The sequence below is a fragment of the Rhinatrema bivittatum genome, chromosome 1 (assembly GCF_901001135.1).
Source record: "Rhinatrema bivittatum chromosome 1, aRhiBiv1.1, whole genome shotgun sequence".
Lineage (NCBI taxonomy): Eukaryota > Metazoa > Chordata > Amphibia > Gymnophiona > Rhinatrematidae > Rhinatrema > Rhinatrema bivittatum.
The window spans coordinates 534,644,787-534,666,513 of NC_042615.1; the positions used below are offsets into that span (position 1 = coordinate 534,644,787).

Here is a 21,727-nt window from a genome sequence, read left to right on the forward strand (position 1 = left end):
ACCCGGATGGATGTCACTGCTAGACCTGAGAGGGATAAGCCATGCAAATTGGAGAGTAGTGTTTTCAGAGGACAATGAAAAGGGTTAATATTCCACTGGTTGCACCAATTAGAATAGCTTTTCCATTTGAAAGCATAATTCTTCCTGGTGGAAGGCTTTCTGGCTGCTAAGACAACATCTGTGATATTAGGAGGGAGATTTAGTTCGTTCAGTACTTCCCGTTCAGTCTCCATGCTGTTAAGTGAAGAGATGACTGCATGGGGTTGTATGAGATTCCCCCTGTCCTGAAAAAGTAGAAAGGGATCATTGATTAGAGGCATCGGTGGACTGATTGAGAGATGAAGATGATAAGCATACCATGGCTGCCTCGGCCAGGCAGGCGCGATGAGAATTAAATCCGCTTTGTCCGCTATACATTTCTGAATCGTGCGTGAGATCAACGGAATGCGGGGGAAGCGTATAGGAGGCTGTCCCTCCACGGGGTCAAGAAAGCATCCTGCGATGTCCTGTATATGCTGGGAAGAAGAGAGCAGAACTTCCTTACTTTCCCGTTGTCTTCTGATGCGAACAGGTCCAACTCCAGAGTACCCCAGTGTGTGAAGATTCTGTTCGCTTCTGCTTGCTTGAGTGACCATTCATGAAACTGCTGAGTTTGTCCGCTTTTGTATTCGCAAGACCTGGCAAGTATGATGCCTGAAAGAGAACTCTCTTGTGTTCTGCCCATTCCCATATCTGAATTGCTTTCTTGCAAAGTATCAAGGAACCTGATTCTCCTTGTTTGGTTACGTAGAACATTCCTACTTGGTTGTCCGTGTGAATCATTACAGATTATATTTTTCTGTGTTTTGTATAATGTTTTGTATAGTGCTAGCCTTATATTCTCTATATTGCCCTAGATATTTATATTGCTACATTAAATTGCTATGTGTTTTTTAAGCAAAAAAAACCAGATAATAAGGGCGAGGGCTCTTCAGCTTTGGGCGGGTGACTCATAGTGCATTGCAGGGGGTAATCAAGTCCTCAGTCTGCTTTGAACTTCAAGACAGTCTGCTTTGAACTTCAAGACAGTCTGCTTTGAACTTCAGCTGGCAAACATTGGTTTAACAGGTGCCACACTAAACTGGTTCAAAACATTTCTAGAAAACAGAGGATACAGAGTCAAAATTCATAATAAAGAATCCCAATACCACCCTTCTAATAGAGGAGTGCCGCAAGGATCATCACTTTCACCCACCCTTTTCAATGTCTACCTGCTACCACTCTGCCAACTACTTACAAAATTAAGCCTGAAACATTTCCTTTTTGCAGACGACGTACAGATCGTAATCCCTATAAAAGAATCAATCTCAAAAACAATGGAATACTGGGACAGTTGCCTATTAGAAATTAAACTTCTCCTCAACAGTCTAAACCTTGTACTCAATGCTTCGAAAACAGAATTCCTGCTCATATCACCGGAAAACAATAACACACTTCCTAAACCACCCACACTCCTTCAAACAACCCACGTAAGAGACTTAGGAGCCATCCTAGACAATCGTCTCAACCTCAAAACATTCATTAACCAAACCACCAAAGATTGCTTCTACAAATTACATATCCTGAAAAGAATAAAACCGCTGTTTCACACTCAGGACTTCAGAACAATCTTGCAAGCAATAATCTTTTCCAAACTAGATTATTGCAACTCATTACTATTAGGCCTCCCAGCTTCTTACACCAAACCTTTACAAATGGTTCAGAACTCTGCAGCCAGAGTCCTTACAAATTCCAGGAAAATTGACCACATTTCACCTATTCTCAAAAACCTCCATTGGCTTCCGATCCACTATAGAATCATGTACAAAACCATTAACATCATTTACAAAACTATCAACCAACAAACGCAACTCGACCTACAAATACCACTTAAAAAATTCACCTCCGCCAGGCCTATCAGGGAACACTACAAAGAGTCACTCCAAATTCCAAAGGCCAAAACCTACCAACATAAATCCTTGAGTCTCAGAGCCTTCTTATCAGCAGGTCCAGCTCTCTGGAACTCGATCCCACCTGATTTGAGACAAGAGCCATGCTCTTTAACATTTAGGAAAAGACTAAAAACTTGGCTTTTCAAAAAAGCTTTTCCAAGCCTTGAATAAAACCTCCTCTCACTAGCACTAACTCGTATGCAATAATGGAATGTAAACACGTATCAACCAACCTCAAACCCTCTCTCACTAATTCCTGCTGAATATTTATCATACTATTACCATTCACAACTGTGTCATATTTATTCGTTTGATTACCTATGTACCGTTTCATAGTCTTATTTTTTCACTTGCTATTCTAATGTATCAGTAGGCTGAAATGTAAATATTGTGCTGTTCAATTTCTCCCCTTCCATCCCAAGTTTATTTTCCTTGTTTTTTGTAACTTTCCCTCTCCCTTTTTCTGATTCACTGTATTTAAAGTTCAAGGTTCTTATTGAAAATATTGTTTTTTACGTTACGTTATGCTTTACACTCCTTGTTATTTGTAAACCGGGTTGATGTGATGCCTATCATGAAACTCGGTATAACAAAAACAATAAATAAATAAATAAATAAATAAATAAGACAGCCATAACTACAGATTCTAGGGGAAAGCTAAGGAAAAAGCTAAACTTAGCTAGCCAATCTGGGGGAGGGTCTGTTAAAAATCAATAGCAGATACAGTGTCCAGTGAACAGCCCTGGCCAAGTGTTAACTGTTTATCTCCCACCCACCCACCCCTGGGTGTGTTTTTCTGATATAGGCTGCCTGAATACATAATTGGTAACAAGATAATTTGGGAATTTGGTCATTCCTCAGGTGTTATCCATCAAATACATTTACCAAAATAAGGACTATCCAATGTAACTATTGTGGAGCCTTTATTTTGAGGGAAATCATCTGGAAACTTAGGGCTTGCCCCATTTGTTCATAACTCTCTTCCTTGAAAAAGGAGCTGGCTGAAGTTAAAGCTGAATTAGCTGCAATAAAAGAAGTTTCACCCACTTTAGGAATTAATTCCCCAATACCACAGAAAAACCAAAAGTCAAGGAAAAAGGGGTTTACAGTGGGCTCAGGTAGGATAAGACCTGTGACCCACAGATACCCATTCTTCACAAATGTGTCTACACCCCCACTCAGGACATTAAGGAACCCAAAAAAACAACGGGATTACAGTAGGCTCTGGCAGAGTAAGACCTGTGATGCGGAGACACACACTCTTTCAAGTTACACAAGAACAAAATGCCTTCTCTGCATTAGATAATGAAGAAGCTCTTGTGAAAGAGATTGAAGAGGTATCTGAAAAGAAAGAAGAAACCCAATGCATACAGAAATTCCATAACACAAGCAATAACCAAAAGAAAAAACTCATTGTGCTGGGTGACTCTGTCATCAGAGGCACTAATTTGGGAACACTTTTCGAGGGAAACACTACAGTTAAAAGCCTTCCAGGATCATCGGCCGGCAGAAATCCTTTTCAGATAGTCAAAGCGATCAAAGAAGAAAGCAAAGATTTTAAAGTTGATATTATCATCCATCTGGGAACCAACGACCTTGCTAGAAACAGTATCCAAGCGGTACAGAGAGATTTCCAGTCTCTAGCAATGCACATTAGTCATATGGCGACAACCATTGCCTTTTCAGAAGTGTTACCTGTTCATGGAAAGGGGAAGGAGAGGCTAAGCCAGGTGGGAGCCCAGCTCAACACCAGTGTTCATCAAACAGTATGGTTTTATATCACAAATAGGATACGGAGAAGTCGCACAAAGACCCATGTTTTGCAGTTCAAAAACATGGACTTTGTTGAAATGGGGAAGTACCTGGAGGAAGAACTAGAAGGCTGGGAGAAAATGAGAGATGTGGAACAACAGTGGGCCAAATTAAAAGGAGCAATTACCAAGGCAACTAATCTATATGTTAGAAAAGTAAAGAAAAGCAAGAGAGAAATGAAACCTATCTGGTTCTCAAAGGAGGTGGCTGATGAAATAAAAGCTAAAAGTTTAAGAAATATAAAGGATCCCAAAGAGAGGATCACATGGAAGCATATCTGGTGGAACTGAGGGAGATGAAGAAAGTAATCAAGAAAGCAAAAAGTCAAGCGGAAGAAAGGATTGCCAAAGAGGTAAAGCGAGGTGACAAAACATTTTTCAGATACATCAGAGAAAGGAGAAAAGTCCAAAGTGGTTGTTATTGTTTGTAAGGATTTTGGGTGGATCCCTGGACCGGTGGCAGATGACCACGCCCACGGGGGGAAGTCCTGAGAGGGGCCACAGGTCAGGCTCAGCGTAGGAGACACACACACACACACACTAGTTCTTTTATTAACCAGAATTGAAGACCACCAGAAGTGGCAATAATGAGCTGGAAAGTAGCCCGGTTGGGCTGGTAGTCCCTCAAGTTCTGGAACAGCGATCCCACAATGGTGTGCTGTAATAGAGAGAACTGATATCGTGAGTAGTAGCAGGATATGCATAGTTCAGGAATAGAGCCTTGTTGGTAATGTACTCACGCAGTGGTCTCTCAGTGTGGAGCACAGGAGCTGGAGTAAAAGCAGGCCCTCGAGGAGCGAGTACCTGGTTCCAGGGAATAGCTCTGAGAGAGAGAGATGGTAACTCACAGATGTTGTAGGCAGTGATATCTTCCTGGCAGAAGTGGAATCCAAGTAGCAAGTCTGGGAACATGGGCCCTCGAGGAGCGAGTACCGGTTCCAGACTGCGACCTGAAAGATAAAAGAAAGAGAGGTCCCCGAGGAGCAGGTACCCCCAAATAGAATAAGTCCGAGGAGGTAGAATTGCAAGGTACGGAGAGCGAATCCCATCCGATGGAAACCTTTGCTAACTCAATTAGCTAGCAATCGCGTAGGCCTTTTATATCCGGGATGCATGATGTCATCACAGGAAGATGCCCCTGAGGTTCGTGCCACAGAAGGTACTTGAATCAGGGGCACGCGTGCCCTAAGGCAGCTGAACAGCATGGCGAGAGGCAGCGCCCAAGCCGGTCCGGGGACGCCGGAGAGGACGGCAGGCAGAAGCCACGGCAGCCAAATGTCCATCAACCGCAGGAGGAGACGCTAAAGAGGTAAGGAAGGCGGAGTGAAGATGTCAGACATCAACAGTCATAACAGTACCCCCCTTCAAAGGGCGGACTCCTCTTCGGGTACCAGTCTTTGGTTTAGAAGGATGCGCAAGGTGAAGCTGACAGAGCATCTCTTTGTCAAGTATGTGGGCCTGAGGCTCCCAAGAGTTTTCTTCGAGGCCGAAACCTTCCCAAGATAGAAGGTATTCAAGTGCATTGCCTCGTCTTCGAACATCAAGAATTTCTTCAACCTTGAATTCTAGGTCGTCTTCTGCGTTGATAACAGGTGGTACCTGAGTCTTGGAAGAGAATTCGCTGAGAATGAGCGGTTTTAAGAGTGAAATGTGGAAAGCGTTATGGATATTGAGTCCAGGTGGTAGCTTCAGACTATAGGTGATGTTGCCAATACGTCGGAGGATTGGAAATGGTACAATGTAGCAAGGGGCGAACCGGGTGGAGGGTAGCTTCAGTCTGAGGTGTTTGGTAGATAACCAGACTTGATCTCCAGGTTTGAAGACAGGCGCTTGCGAATGGTGAGCGTCATAGTACTTCTTAGCACGGTCACTCGCTTTATTCAGCATGTCCTTTGTCTGAATCTACAAGTTATGGATTTCATCAGCAGTAGCTTGAGCTGCTGGGGATGTCACTGAGAGCTTCAGTGGAAGTGGCAGTGTTGGAGAACGTCATATACCACTTCAAAAGGTGTTGATCCAGTTGATGTTGCTGGATGAGAGTTTATGGTGAATTCAGCCCATGGGAGCAGTTCGGCCCAGTTATTCTGATGGGAACTGACGTAGGCACGAATAAACTGCTTCAAAGTTCTATTCATCCGTTCTGTTTGGCCATTTGATTGCGGATGGTAGGCTGAAGTATAGTCTAGAGAGATATCAAATAACTTGCACAAGGCCCTCCAGAATCGTGCCGAAAATTTAAAATGCTGCAAAATTCTGCAAACTTTATATTGGTCAAAATAGCACAATTTACATGACTGTCTTTAAGAAATTACATTTTAAATTAATACAGAAAAAAGTTATTACTTAAAGATGCAGAATTTTAAATATTTTGAGCAGAATTTCCCTGTTACAGTTTTGGCTGCAGTGCAACCGCCTCACCACCAGGGGTCCCTCTAGTGCTGGCTCTCCTGACAGGCCCAGGCCATCTCCCCTGTCCACTCTATGTTCTGGGTTGGCCCTTATAACCCTGCCTGACAGTTCCCTCGGTGCTTCGGCATCGAGCTCACCTGGGCTCCCTGCTCTAGCCTTGCGCGGCCTTCGGGCCTTTCCTTGCCTTGCGCGGCCTTCGGGCCTTTCCTTGCCTTGCGCGGCCTTCGGGCCTTCTTCCTCGCTTCTCTTACCTGGCCTACGGGCCTTCTGACCTGCCTGCTCTGCTTACGGTGTGTGGCCTACGGGTCTTCCGTGTGTATGTGTGGCCTACGGGCCTTTTGACCTGCCTTGCCCTGACTACGGTGTGTGGCCTACGGGTCTTCCGTGTGTATGTGTGGCCTACGGGCCTTCTGACCTGCCTGCTCTGCTTACGGTGTGTGGCCTACGGGCCTTCTGTGTATGTGTGGCCTACGGGCCTTCTGACCTGCCTGCTCTGCTTTCGGTGTGTGGGCCTACGGGCCTTCTGTCTGTGTGTGTGTGTGGCCTACGGGCCTTCTGACCTGCCTTGCCCTGCTTACGGTGTGTGGCCTACGGGTCTTCTGTGTGTGTGTGGCCTACAGGCCTTCTCTGCCTTGCCTTGCTTACTGTGTGTGGCCTACGAGCCTTCTGTGTGTGTGTGTGGCCTACGGGCCTTCTGACCTGCCTTGCCCTGACCCAGCCTAGACCCAGACACTGCTACTTGCCGCCTGCCCTGACCCAGCCTGAACCCAGACACTGCTACTTGCCGCCTGCCCTGACCCAGCCTGAACCGAGACACTGCTACTTGCTGCCTGCCCTGACCCAGCCTGGAACCAGACACTGTTTCTAGCCATTCCTGTCTCTCTCCACCTGGAGCCACCCTGCTGGGTGGTGTTCACGACTCCTGACCGGAGCCCAAGCGTAACAGTATGCCGAAGCCACCAAATTTCCAGGTGAAGAGATAGGTCTTGGTACTACCGGTGAGCCAATTTTTTCTTTTTCCTTCTACTCACATTATGCCTCAGCCTCCAAGTTTTTATGTCTGTGCTTGTTGCCAGACTTTGAATTATCCCAGTTACAAGAACTGTCTTGCCTGTCAACTCTCAGACCAAGAACACTGGGTATGCAGTGGTTGTCATAAGAGGAACGTCTCAGTCTATCAGGAATGTTTAAATTGTTTAAATCCTAAACCAGGGTGGTGGAAATGCTCCTGTCTTCCGTGTCTGTTACCACCAGGCAAACCCTGCCCCCGTTGTTCTGCTTTAGGATCAGCTGTTCCATTAGAAAAAACAATCAGCTCTCCTAACCGGTATTCTGCTTCTGGCTCCACTAAAACAGACATTTTAGCTGGCAGTTTGTGGATAGAAAAACCCAGGACTTACCTGGCCAAGAAGGCTTCTGTGACACCAGTGCAAGAGCCTCAGGAACAGGTTTCTCTCAAACGGAGAGAGTTGATTAACTCTAGCAGGGCTCTGCTTCCCACAGCTGCTGTTGAGACACTAACGAGCACATTCCCTAGATGTCCTAGAACTGCCTGTGCCTTCTCTAAACTGCTCCTCCAGAAACAAAATAAGGAGCCTCAGAGTTTGGCTCGAGGTATCAAGCCCACAGCAGTGCAACCTGTGTCTTCTATGTGCACTGCTTCTAACCTTGCTGCTCTGCCATCTGAGCCTGCTACATCACCCCAAGAGGGGTCCGAGCCTGCTACATCGCCCCAAGAGGGGTCCGAGCCTGCTGCATCGCCCCAAGAGGGGTCCGAGCCTGCTGCATCGCCCCAAGAGGGATCCAAGCCTGCTGCATCACCCCAAGAGGGATCCAAGCCTGCTGCATCACCCCAAGAGGGGGCCGAGCCTGCTATATCACCCCAAGAGGGGGCCGAGCCTGCTGCATCACCCCAAGAGGGGGCCGAGCCTGCTGCATCGCCCCGAGGAGGATCCAAGCCTGCTGCATCACCCCAAGAGGGGGCCAAGCCTGCTGCATCGCCCCAAGAGGGGGCCAAGCCTGCTGCATCGCCCCAAGAGGGGGCCAAGCCTGCTGCATCGCCCCAAGAGGGGGCCGAGCCTGCTGCATCGCCCCAAGAGGGGTCCGAACCTGCTACAACGCCCGGAGAGGTGTTCGAGCCTGCTTCATCGCCCCGAGAGGGGTCCGAACCTGCTTCATCGCCCGGAGAGGTGTTAGAGCCTGCTTCATTGCCCTGAGAGGGGTCCGAGCCTGCTTCATCGCCCCGAGAGGGGTCTGAGCCTGCTTCATCGCCCCGAGAAGGGTCCGAGCCTGCTTCATCGCCCCGAGAGGGGTCCGAACCTGCTACAACGCCCGGAGATGTGTTCCCACCTGCTGTTTCATCCCGAGAGGGGCCCGAGCCTGCTTCATCGCCCCGAGAGGGGTCCGAACCTGCTACAATGCCCGGAGAGGTGTTCGAGCCTGCTTCATCGCCCCGAGAGGGGTCCGAACCTGCTACCACGCCCGGAGAGGTGTTCGAGCCTGCTTCATCGCCCCGAGAGGGGTCCGAGCCTGCTTCATCGCCCCGAGAGGGGTCCGAGCCTGCTTCATCGCCCTGAGAAGGGTCCGAGCCTGCTACAATGCCCGGAGAGGTGTTCGAGCCTGCTTCATCGCCCCGAGAGGGGTCCGAACCTGCTACCACGCCCGGAGAGGTGTTCGAGCCTGCTTCATCGCCCCGAGAGGGGTCCAAACCTGCTACAACGCCCGGAGAGGTGTTCGAGCCTGCTTCATCGCCCCGAGAGGGGTCCGAGCCTGCTTCATCGCCCCGAGAGGGGTCCGAGCCTGCTTCATCGCCCTGAGAAGGGTCCGAGCCTGCTTCATCGCCCCGAGAGGGGTCCGAACCTGCTACAATGCCCGGAGAGGTGTTCCAGCCTGCTGTTTCATCCCGAGAGGGGCCCGAGCCTGCTGCACTACCCCGAGACGAGCCTGCTAAACCGGTCCTGCTGCCACCCCCAGAGGGGCTCAAACCGGTACCACTAACAGACTTTCTGACTCAGCCATCTGAGCCTGTTGAATTGCTCCAGCTGTTGCTGCCCTCGGAGGGGTCTGATTTCATTTTTGAGTACCCCCTGCTAAGATGGGACCCAGGAGGAGGGGGAGGCCTTGCGGAGGGGGTACTGTTACAGTTTTGGCTGCAGTGCAACCGCCTCACCACCAGGGGTCCCTCTAGTGCTGGCTCTCCTGACAGGCCCAGGCCATCTCCCCTGTCCACTCTATGTTCTGGGTTGGCCCTTATAACCCTGCCTGACAGTTCCCTCGGTGCTTCGGCATCGAGCTCACCTGGGCTCCCTGTTCTAGCCTTGCGCGGCCTTCGGGCCTTTCCTTGACTTGCCCTGCGCGGCCTTCGGGCCTTTCCTTGCCCTGCGCGGCCTTCGGGCCTTTCCTTGCCTTGCGTGGCCTTCGGGCCTTCTTCCTCGCTTCTCTTACCTGGCCTACGGGCCTTCTGACCTGCCTGCTCTGCTTACGGTGTGTGGCCTTCGGGCCTTCTGTGTGTGTGTGTGTGTGTGGCCTACGGGCCTTCTGACCTGCCTTGCCCTGACTACGGTGTGTGGTCTACGGGCCTTCCGTGTGTATGTGTGGCCTACGGGCCTTCTGACCTGCCTGCTCTGCTTACGGTGTGTGGCCTACGGGCCTTCTGTGTATGTGTGGCCTACGGGCCTTCTGACCTGCCTGCTCTGCTTACGGTGTGTGGCCTACGGGCCTTCTGTGTGTATGCGTGTGGCCTACGGGCCTTCTGACCTGCCTTGCCCTGACTACGGTGTGTGGCCTACGGGCCTTCCGTGTGTATGTGTGGCCTACGGGCCCTCTGACCTGCCTGCTCTGCTTTCGGTGTGTGGGCCTACGGGCCTTCTGTCTGTGTGTGTGTGGCCTACGGGTCTTCTGTGTGTGTGTGGCCTACGGGCCTTCTCTGCCTTGCCTTGCTTACTGTGTGTGGCCTACGGGCCTTCTGTGTGTGTGTGGCCTACGGGCCTTCTGACCTGCCTTGCCCTGACCCAGCCTGAACCCAGACACTGCTACTTGCCGCCTGCCCTGACCCAGCCTGAACCCAGACACTGCTACTTGCCGCCTGCCCTGACCCAGCCTGAACCCAGACACTGCTACTTGCTGCCTGCCCTGACCCAGCCTGGAACCAGACACTGTTTCTAGCCATTCCTGTCTCTCTCCACCTGGAGCCACCCTGCTGGGTGGTGTTCACGACTCCTGACCGGAGCCCAAGCGTAACATTCCCTAGCAATTCACTGTAAGAGTTTCTCTTCCAGTCGCTCTCCCTACTCCCCTGGCCACTTTGCCCTCTCAGGCCCCAACTCCTCCATCTGCCAGTATCTCTCCCCTCCACCTCTGGGCTCATCCCCTTCCACTCTATCACCAGTCCCAGAGGTTGACCCTGTTCTCAGTACTGCCCCTCACACAGACTCCCTCTGTCCCTCCCTCCCTCTCTCACACACATGCTCCCTCTCTCTAATAAACATACATACACCCTCAACAGGCTCCCTCACTCTCGCACACACACATCCCCTCATACAGGGCCCTCTATCTTGCATACACACCCACACAAGCTCCCTTTCTCTTTCACACATACATCCTCACACAGGCTACCTATGTCTCTCTCTCATGCACCCCTTCACACAGGCTCTGTCTCACACATGCACAATCCCTTCACACAAACTAGCACTCTCACATACACACAATCCCTTTTTCATACATACGTGGTCCCAATCTCTCACACACATGCACACTCCTTCACAATCTCCTTATATAGGCTGCCTCTCTCTGAAACCCACATTCAAGCATCCCCCCCACACTCAAGCATCCCCTCTTACCTCCCATGCTCTCTCTCACACCCTCCTGCTCTCTCTTAGCATCCTCTCCCCCCATATAGGCTCCCTCTCTGAAACCCACACTCAAGCATCTTCCCCACCCACCCCTCATACCAACCATGCTCTCTCTCACCCTCCCCTTCCCTCTCTCACATAAGAACATAAGAAATTGCCATGCTGGGTCAGACCAAGAATCCATCAAGCCCAGCATCCTGTTTCCAACAGAGGCCAAACTAGGGCACAAGAACCTGGCAGTTACCCAAACACTAAGAAGATCCCATGCTACTGATGTAATCAATAGCAGTGGCTATTCCCTGTGTAAACCTAATTAATGGCAGTCAATGGACTTCTCCTCCAAGAAATTATCCAAACCTTTTTGAACCCAGCTACACTAACTGCACTAGCCACATCCTCTGGCAACAAATTCCAGAGCTTAATTGTGCATTGAGTGAAAAAGAATTTTCTTCAATTAATCTTAAATGTGCTACTTGCTACCTTCATGGAATGCCCCCTAGTCCTTCTTTTATCCAAAAGTGTAAATAACCGATTCACATCTACTCGATCAAGACTTCTCATGATCTTAAAGACCTCTATCATATCCCCCCTCAGCCATCTCCTCTCCAAGCTGAACAGCCCTAACCTCTTCAGTCTTTCCTCATAGGGGAGCTGTTCCATTCCCTTTATCATTTTGGTTGCCCTTCTCTGTACCTTCTCCATCGCAACTATATCTTTTTTGAGATGCGGCGACCAGAACTGTACACAGTATTCAAGGTGCGGTCTCACCATGGAGTGATACAGAGGCATTATGACATTTTCCATTTTATTAACGATACCCTTCCTAATAATTCCTAACATTCTGTTTGCTTTTTTGACTGCTGTAGCACAGTGAGCCGATGATTTTAAAGTATTATCCGCTATGATGCCTAGATCTTTTTCCTGGGTGTAGCTCCTAATATGGAACCTAACATTGTGTAATTACAGCAAGGGTTGTTTTTCCCTATATGCAACACCTTGCACTTGTCCACATTAAATTTCATCTGCCATTTGGATGCCCAATCTTCCAGGCTTGCAAGGTCCTCCTGTAATGTATCACAATCCGTTTGTGATTTAACTACTCTGAATAATTTTGTATCATCCGTTGTATTCCTTTCCAGATCATTTATATTGAAAAGCACCAATCCAAGTACAGATCCCTGAGGCACTCCACTGTTTACCCTTTTCCACTGAGAAAATTGACCATTTCATCCTACTTTCTGTTTCCTGTCTTTTAACCAGTTTGTAATCCACGAAAGGGCATCTCCTCCTATCCCATGACTTTTTAGTTTTCTTAGAAGCCTCTCATGAGGGACTTTGTCAAATGCCATCTGAAAATCCAAATACACTACATCTACTGGTTCACCTTTATCCACATGTTTATTAACCCCTTCAAAAAAATGAAGCAGATTTGTTAGGCAAGACTTCCCTTGGGTAAATCCATGTTGACTATGTTCCATTAAATCATGTCTTTCTATATACTCTACGATTTTGATCTTGAGAATAGTTTCCATTATTTTTCTGGCACTGTAGTCAAGCTCACTGGTCTATACTTACCCGGATTGCCCCTGGAGTCCTTTTTAAATATTGGGGTTACATTGGCCACCCTCCAGTCTTCAGGTACAATGGATGATTTTAATGATAGTTTACAAATTTTAACTAATAATAATCACACACACGTTCTCTCTCACCGGCATGCTGTGAACAGAGCCATCCCGCATGTGCTGCGGGATGCGCTCCGTTCGCGGCGAAGATAAAGGCCCGGCGCACCGTTTGGGGCAAAAAGGGAAGACCCCCGTGTGCGGCGGGACGCGCTCCATTGATGACAAAGATGAAGGCACGGGTGCACCATTCGTAGGACACAGGGGCCTTCCCTTTTCACCACGAATGGCGCATAGGACCTTGATTTTCACCACGAACAGAGTGCGTCCTGCGGCACATGCGGAATGCTCTCCATTCATGGCATGCCAGAGTCTCTTCTGCTATTTTCTGCACAGAATTTGGCAATTATGCGCGGGGGTGGGGGGAAATTCTGCACAAATTCTGTGCTCCGCAGTAGCGCAGAATTCCCCCAGGACTAATATAGGACTCTTAGAGCTTTTGCACTTTCTCAAGTCAGCGTATGGATATTCTAGGATATACTAACTTCTTGTTTATTTTGGAAGAATGTGAATTGGTGTTGGAGACTGTTCTTAACACATAATTGTGTTAAGAACATAAGAAATTGCCATGCTGGGTCAGACCAAGTGTCCATCAAGCCCAGCATCCTGTTTCCAACAGAGGCCAAACCAGGCCTCAAGAACCTGGCAATTACCCAAACACTAAGAAGATCCCATACTACTGATGCAATTAATAGCAGTGGTTATTCCCTAAGTAAATTTGATTAATAGCCGTTAATAGACTTCTCCTCCAAGAACTAATCCAAACCTTTTTTGAACCCAGCTACACTAACTGCACAAACCACATCCTCTGGCAACAAATTCCAGAGCTTTATTGTGCGTTGAGTGAAAAAGAATTTTCTCCAATTAGTCTTAAATGTGCTACTTGCTAACTTCTTGGAATGCCCTTTAGTCCTTCTATTATTCGAAAGTGTAAATAACCGATTCACATCTACTTGTTCTATACCGCTCATGATTGTAAACACCTCTATCATATCCCCCCTCAGCCGTCTCTTCTCCAAGCTGAACAGTCCTAACCTCTTCAGCCTTTCCTCATAGGGGAGCTGTTCCATCCCCTTTATCATTTTGGTCGCCCTTCTCTGTACCTTCTCCATTGCAACTATATCTTTTTTGAGATGCGGCGACCAGAATTGTACACAGTATTCAAGATGCGGTCTCACCATGGAGGTTTATTTGTGGGACCTATGATCTGCAGTATGTCTCTAGCAGATTATCTTATAGACCTTTTGGGGTAGTGGATAAAATAACCAGATCAACTGTTAATACAGGTGGCTGCAAAGGTTTAGGCACCCTTGGTCAAATTCTTTGTATTGATGAATCTCTAAACGAATAGATGCTAACACAACTTCTACATGGTACATTGTTTGAAACCCCCCTGTATACATGGGGTCAACGTCCCAGCCTTGGGGAGCAGGGTAGTTACTATCTCGAGGTGGGGAAATAAATCTTCGGGGCCTTGAGCTGGGGGCAGGTTAACCTGCAGGGACAATTCTAGGCTGAGAACACTCCACACGAACAAACCACTCTCCAGACTCATGTTGTGTTCCAAAAAAATAGTTTACTGCAGAATCTTCAGGATCAAACATAGTGACAGTGACCGATCAGCTAGGTGCAGAAATTAAACAAAATTACGGTTCCAGAAATCTTAACTCTTCTCCTTATGAATAGTTTCCTTCTATAGAGGTTCATGGTATCCGGTTTCTTTGTTTCTCTTCTCACTAGTCCTTGCACGAGCTAGCCTGGTCCTCTCTTTAGTCTCTTTAGATAGCAAAATAGTTACTCGCAAGAATGTCCTGCTCAGCTCAAGGGAAAAAACCCTCTGGTAGGGCATTGGGATCCTTCAAGCCCCACAACAAGTTCCCTCTGGCACAGTTTGGCTTCCAGATCTAGAAACGTTCCTACCTCAGTTAAGCGCAGGTTTTATCTTTTAACTTCCAACTTGCAGGCTTTATTGTGCACTCTACTTCTTCCCCTTTGCTCTCAGGCCTCTGGGGATTTTTAGGGGAAAATCCCAGCACACTCCTTCTGAGATCCTGGGTGAAGATCACAGCTCCATTCAACTCTCTTTCTTTCCTTGCAATCTGAAACAGCCCCAGACTCAGTAGAGTCAGGGCTTTTATCACTTCTGCTTTAATGACCAAGCCCCTAAGGGATGTACTCCCCTTGTCTATCAAGAAGGTTAGGTAACTCATTCTGACATAAAGCTGACCCAGAGCTGTGGAGTATTCCTACACTGGATCCAGATTAACCTCTTACCCCATGCGCATCCTTTGCATTTCCAGCAGTTGTTGACATATTGTTACAACTGCTCATGGCTACCATAAAGAGGAAACCTGCATTTTAACATTAAATCAATCAACACACCTAGGAACTGTCTGGATTTAGCCCGGAAACTCTGGAAATTTAGACAGATTACACTGGTAAACAAAGTTTGTGTTTCCTTCAGGCTTTTTGTGTTCCAAATAGATTGTTTGATGCTGATCACAGATATTACTTCGAAATTTGTACATCACATAAGGTTTTCGAGAAACGGCCAATTTTGTGTTACAATAATTGTGAAAATTGAAAACATAATCTCACGTATTTTCTTGCTGGACAGTAATTTTTATGATTTTTTTAAATTCATGTCGTATTTTTGATGACCATAAGCAATGTAACATGTAACAGAGACTAACTTTTTAAAAAATACACCAAGAAGCTCTGCCTGATCATGCCAGAGCTTGCTCGGACAAGCCCAGCTCGGCTGCAGGATTCCAACTTGTTTCCATGACGACGACGTGTTATATAAGCAGCAACAGCAATGAGTAGCCTCCTATGCAACATCTGTGTGAATGAGCGAATTGTATCTCTAAAACTGTTGATTTTAAAGCTTGTGGATTTAATTTCATATACTTTATGAAATGTCGCGCCAATGTCGTAATAGCCATGACACGTTTTGTTACATCTGTGGTGAGTTTATTCTGAAAGCACAGAAAAAGAGAATGACTACACTCATTAAGAAGGCATACGAGTTATACTTCGGGTGCAAAATTGGTGACCAGCACAGAGTGTTATGCTTGCTACCCGTGGGAGGCCTGTGGCACGGCACTCTCACCTTCCCAGACAGACCTCAGCACTCAGTTCTCCGTCGTTGGTGGCAGTCGGCCGCCAGCTCCAACCTCAGGCCCCCGCCAGTGTTCCTGATCCTGCCGTGCTGCATGAGACCTCCAGCCAGGATTCCTCCTCTAAGCAGGCCTCTCCGCTTGCTCCGTGGAGAGACGCTGCCGATGGTGCTGTGCCCCCTCCTAGGTGCGCAAGCGCGCAACTCTAATGCTTTTAAAGGGCCTGCGGAGGGAACCTGGCCGCGGACCTGGATGCTGACACCATCACTCTCAGTGTACTTAAGCTCGGGCAGTGCTCCTAAGCATTAGCTTTGCAACAGGTCTCCTCTGTTCCCTGTTGATTGAATGCTCGTTGCTTCAAGAGATTCGTCTCATCCCTATGTTCCTGATTCCTTGTTGCTCCTGGTTCCTGTCTCCTTGTTCCTACCCTGCTCCTTGCTTTGGATTGACTTCTCAGACTTATCTTGCTTTGCCTTACTCTGCCTTGATTATCTCCAAGCCTGAACTCTGCTACGTCTGACCTCTGCTACGTCTGACCTCACCTGCCTTCTCCACGCCTGACCTCTGCTACATCTGACCATGCCTGCCTTCTCCGTGTCTTGACCATTGCTACGCCTGACCATGCCGGCCTTGGCACCCAAAGGCACAACCCGAGGGGAACGTGGGCTGGTATAGGTGAAGCTCCAGTGGCCTCTAGCTTCAGCCCACTCCACCTGCTGGCGGTGGGGACCCGTGAGTCCTCGGTATACGGGTAACGTCAACCTCACCTCAGCCTAAGAATCCACCTCCAGTGCAACATAGAGCATGGGCTCCTCATATATGTTGCGCATCTTGTGCCAGTAGTCTGCAAGTTTGGCTGAAAGGTGTGCGACCATCCATGCCGTTTGCCATCCCAATGATATGGAGGGAACAGAAAGATAATATAACTGACTGTTATGTCTGCATGACAAATATGTCACTATACTCATCAAAGAACAAGAAGTTTATTGAGTTCCCTAACCTTGCATCGGCAATGAGACCAGACCTGTTTCAAAACCGCCAGAGGTGTGGACACTTGATGAGGAGGTAGGCGATGATGGAGAGCCGTCGCAGATGGAAGCTGTGGCTGATCCTGACTTTGTGCTATCAAAATCCAGCGATCCTCATTTAATATCTCAGTCAGAGCTGAATGATCTTGTCAGAGATTTGGCTTTATTGAAGAGTCAGGCGGAGCTGCTTGGGTCAAGGCTGCAAGGATGGAATCTTTTGTCATCTGATATGAAAATTTCAGTATTTCGCAGACATCATGAAGATTTGACAAAATATTTCAACCAAGTAGACAGTCTACTTTTTGATGTGACATCAATGGATTGCTTTGTGCTCTCGGATGTGACCATGAGCTAACACAATGATGAATGTTTATTGATTCATCAATCTTAAGTTTGAAGGCTGTTTTGCTGCACAACGGCAATATCTACCCATCAATACCTGTTGGACATGCCATTCACATGAAAGAAATGTATGAGAACATGGAGCTACTGCTGATCCACATTGAGTACTCGAGGTACAACTGGAATTTGTGTGGTGATCTCAAGGTAGTTGCAATTCTACTGGGTCTGCACCTTGGTTATACCAAGTATTGTTGCTTCCTTTGTGAGTGGGAGAGTCGAGCAAGAGATTCGCATTACGTCAGAAAAGTCTGGCCTCTCCGCAAGAAGTTGGTTCCAGGGCAGAAGAATGTTGCGTATGACCCATTGGTGGATCCACATCTAACTTGGGCTGATGAAAAACTTTAAGGCAATGAACAAGCAAAGTAAAGCCTTTGATTATAGCAGCAAATGTTTTCACGCATAAGTGACACCAAGATAAAAGAAAGTGTTTTCGTTAGCCCACAAATCCGAGCTGTGATGAAGGACAGCCACTTTGATGGTCTTCTGCAGGGTACAGAACATGTTGCGTGGACAGCCTTCAAAAATGTTGTTTGTAACTTTCTAGGCAACTATAAGGCAGCAGACTATGTCGAACAGGTTGAAAATCTGCTTCAGGCATACAAATTGATGAAGTGCAACATGTCATTGAAGATACATTTTCTTCATTCCCACTTGGACTTCTTCCCAGACAACCTTGGTGCTGTGAGTGACGAACATGGTGAAAGGTTTCATCAAGACACTGTCAAAATGGAGAAATGGTAACAAGGCAAGTGGAACCCCTCCATGCTGGGTGACTATTGTTGGACTCTCATCCACGAAGCGTCGGACAGTGATTACAAACGAAAATCTGCTGCAAAACATTTTTAGTTTTGTTTTCTGGTGCCAACCTTGCCATTATAGCTTATGCCGCTACAGAAACGTAACAATGCTTAACGTATATTGCACTTTTCTGGCAAACACTATGTGATACAGACATAATAAATGCATATTTGTGATCAGTTTGTTAAAATCTACTTGTTTCACCGAAGGTTGTGGAGGAAACAAAATGTTCCCAGAAATTTGTTTACCAGTGTTACCAGGTCTGCAGAAAGGACTTCCAAAGGAGGTATGAGAGCAGTTGCAAACCAGAGGGGGAGAGAGAGCGCATTGTAAGAAGGGCACTTTCAGCTCAGGGTGAGTTGGGCTGGTGGGGGGGCAGTGTTACATTGGTGTGCCTAGGGTGCTACAGCCCCTTGCATCGGCCCTGTGCATGAGGACTGCAGACGTCCATGGTAAAGAAAGCCTATTGTGTGCTGGGGTTACAGCAGTCAGGATGGGGCAGAGAGTGAAATTGATCTTTGGGCTCCTTCTCGGGCTGCTCAGTGCTACCGCCTGGGGCTCTCTCTCTGATCGCAGGCCTCCTGGGGTTCTTGTCCCCTGGCTTCGCTCTGGTCCGCTCAAGGATGGGGGCCCGCACCCCGTCACAGTTCAATGCAAAGAGGCTCGGATGGTGGTGACTGTGCAGAGGGATCTGTTCGGCACAGGACGGCCGATCAAAGCTGCTGACCTCCGCCTTGGTCTCGCTTCCTGCAAGCCCCAGCCTGGGGCAAGAGACGCCGCCACAGCCACCTTTGACGTGGGGCTCCATGAGTGTGGCAGCAGCCTGCAGATGACTCCAGATTTGTTGGTCTAAACATCAAAATCACAGAACATATAGAAAGACATGGTTTAATGGAACAAAGTCAGCATGGCTTTACCCAAGGCAAGTCCTGCCTCACAAATCTGCTTCACGTTTTTGAAGGAGTTAATAAACATGTGGATAAAGGTGAACCGGTAGATATAGTATACTTGGATTTTCAGAAGGCGCTTGACAAAGTTCCTCATGAGAGGCTTCTAGAAAAAGTAAAAAGTCATGGGATAGGTGGCGATGTCCTTTCATGGATTACAAACTGGCTAAAAGACAAGAAAGAGGGAGTAGGATTAAATGGACAATTTTCTCAGTGGAAGGGAGTGGGCAGTGGAGTGCCTCAGGGATCTGTATTGGGACCCTTACTTTTCAATATATTTATAAATGATCTGGAAAAAAATACGACAAGTGAGATAATCAAATTTGCAGATGACACAAAATTGTTCAGAATAGTTAAATCACAAGCACTTTGTGATAAATTGCAGGAAGACCTTGTGAGACTGGAAAATTGGGCATCCAAATGGCAGATGAAATTTAATGTGGATAAGTGCAAGGTGATGCATATAGGGAAAAATAACCCATGCTATAATTACACAATGTTGGGTTCCATATTAGGTGCTACAACCCAAGAAAGAGATCTAGGTGTCATAGTGGATAACACATTGAAATCGGTTCAGTGTGCTGCGGCAGTCAAAAAAGCAAACAGAATGTTGGGAATTATTAGAAAGGGAATGGTGAATAAAACGGAAAATGTCATAATGCTTCTATTTCGCTCAATGGTGAGACCGCACCTTGAATACTGTGTACAATTCTGGTCGCCGCATCTCAAAAAAGATATAATTGTGATGGAGAAGGTACAGAGAAGGGCTACCAAAATGATAAGGGGAATGGAACAGCTCCCCTATGAGGAAAGACTAAAGAGGTTAGGACTTTTCAGCTTGGAGAAGAGACGACTGAGGCGGGGATATGATAGAGATGTTTAAAATCATGAGAGGTCTAGAACGGGTAGATGTGAATTGGTTATTTACTCTTTTGGATAGTAGAAAGACTAGAGGGCACTCCATGAGGTTAGCATGGGGCACATTTAAAACTAATTGGAGAAAGTTCTTTTTTACTCAATGCACAAATAAGCTCTGGAATTTGTTGCCAGAGGATGTGGTTAGTGCAGTTAGTATAGCTGTGTTTAAAAAAGGATTGGATAAGTTCTTGGAGGAGAAGTCCATTACTTGCTATTAAGTTCACTTAGAGAATAGCCACTGCCATTAGCAATGGTAACATGGAATAGACTTAGTTTTTGGGTACTTGCCAGGTTCTTATGGCCTGGATTGGCCACTGTTGGAAACAGGATGCTGGGCTTGATGGACCCTTGGTCTGACCCAGTATGACATTTTCTTATGTTCTTATGTTCTTACACATCTGTCCTACAACCCAGCACTTTCAAGCAGCCAAGTCATTGTCAGGCACAACTCAGCTGTGGTTCCCATTCAATGTACTTACCCAAGGACTGGCAATGTGAGCAGCTAGGCCATCAAGCCAACCTGGGCTCCCTTCAGCTCTACAGTCTTTGCAGAAGAGAGGCTGGCTTTCTCCTTGCGGCTGATGAATGATGACTGGACTGCTGAGAGAACATCAACTGTGTTCCACCTGGGTGAGGAAATCCACATTGAGGTTTCTGTCCACTCTGGAGACCATATACACATGATCTTCCTTGTTGATAGCTGTGTGGCTACAGTATCTCCAGCAAGGACTCCAGTCCCAGATATAGTATTGTTGATTTCTATGGATGCCTGGTGGATGGAAAGCAGGAGGACTCTTTCTCTGCCTTCAGATCTCCATGGAGCCAGTCAGACAAGATCCAGTTCACTACTGATGCCTTCAGATTTGCTGGGGTTACCAAGTCTTTGATCTACATCACCTGTAGCTTGAGGGCTGCTGCCATTGATCAGGCCCCAGATCCATTGCACAAGGCTTGCTCGTTCAGCAAAATCAACAATATCTGGTTTCCAGTAGAAGGCCCCAAAAACATCTGCAGCTGCTGTGAGACTGGGAACTGTGGTGGTCCTGGAGATCTAACCAGAGGCTTGACCCTTCTTTCCAGTTCCCAGAAGGGTTGGGAAGAGAGTAGTACCTTCAGACCATGGTTTTAACTCAGCTTTCAAGGCTCAACTGGAAGATGTTGTAGTAGGGCCTCTGCTGATCCTGGATGGGGCCAGGCCTTCTATGACCAAAGACCAAGCAGCAGGTGCTGGGATGGTGGTAGAGCTGGTGCTAATGGCAGTGGTTGGCATGTTATCTTGTGTGGTTCTTGTGGGGGCCTCCTTACTACGTCACAGAAGGAAAATGGTCTCACCCGAGTAGTGTACTTGTGTCAAAATGACTCTGGTGCAAAGAAAAAAAAAAAGAATGCCTATTGTTTGTTGAGGGAGGGAACAGAGAAATTGTGTTGTGTCCTGTACCTGCCCCCCCCTCCCCAATCTTGGGAAATGTTACGGTGAGCAGAACTCAAAAGTTCCCAGGTGTGTATCTCGGCCCTTTCTGTGACATAGGTACCACATGTTAAAACACAACATCTTTCTCCCATTTTTAATTCAAAATTACTATTTGCTGATTTTATCGGATTAAAAATAACAGTGAATATAGCATGTACCAAAGTTTAGACACCCAGTTGATTCATTACTATTTTTAGATAGTTTAGACCTAAAAAAACAGTAGTTTCAATCATTAGGTCTTCAGTTAGTCAGGTGAAGTCAATTCCACACTGAACAAATACTCCGGGGATTGTCTACTTTCACCCATGGGTTCCTCAAAGCGGCA

At 47.3% G+C, this 21,727-nt stretch overlaps 2 protein-coding genes across 3 annotated transcripts in view; both read left to right on the forward strand.

The window, feature by feature from the left end:
• The window catches only part of UHRF2 (ubiquitin like with PHD and ring finger domains 2), a 419,355-nt gene that overhangs the window by 12,950 nt on the left and 384,678 nt on the right, over positions 1-21,727 (forward strand). The gene's annotated exons all lie outside the window — the stretch shown is intronic.
• Positions 18,707-21,220, forward strand: LOC115097919 (zona pellucida sperm-binding protein 3-like). Its single transcript, XM_029614104.1, is given in 3 exon segments — positions 18,707-18,918; positions 20,320-20,651; positions 20,654-21,220. Coding segments are annotated over 3 exon segments (924 nt in total). The 5' UTR covers positions 18,707-18,733; the 3' UTR covers positions 21,061-21,220.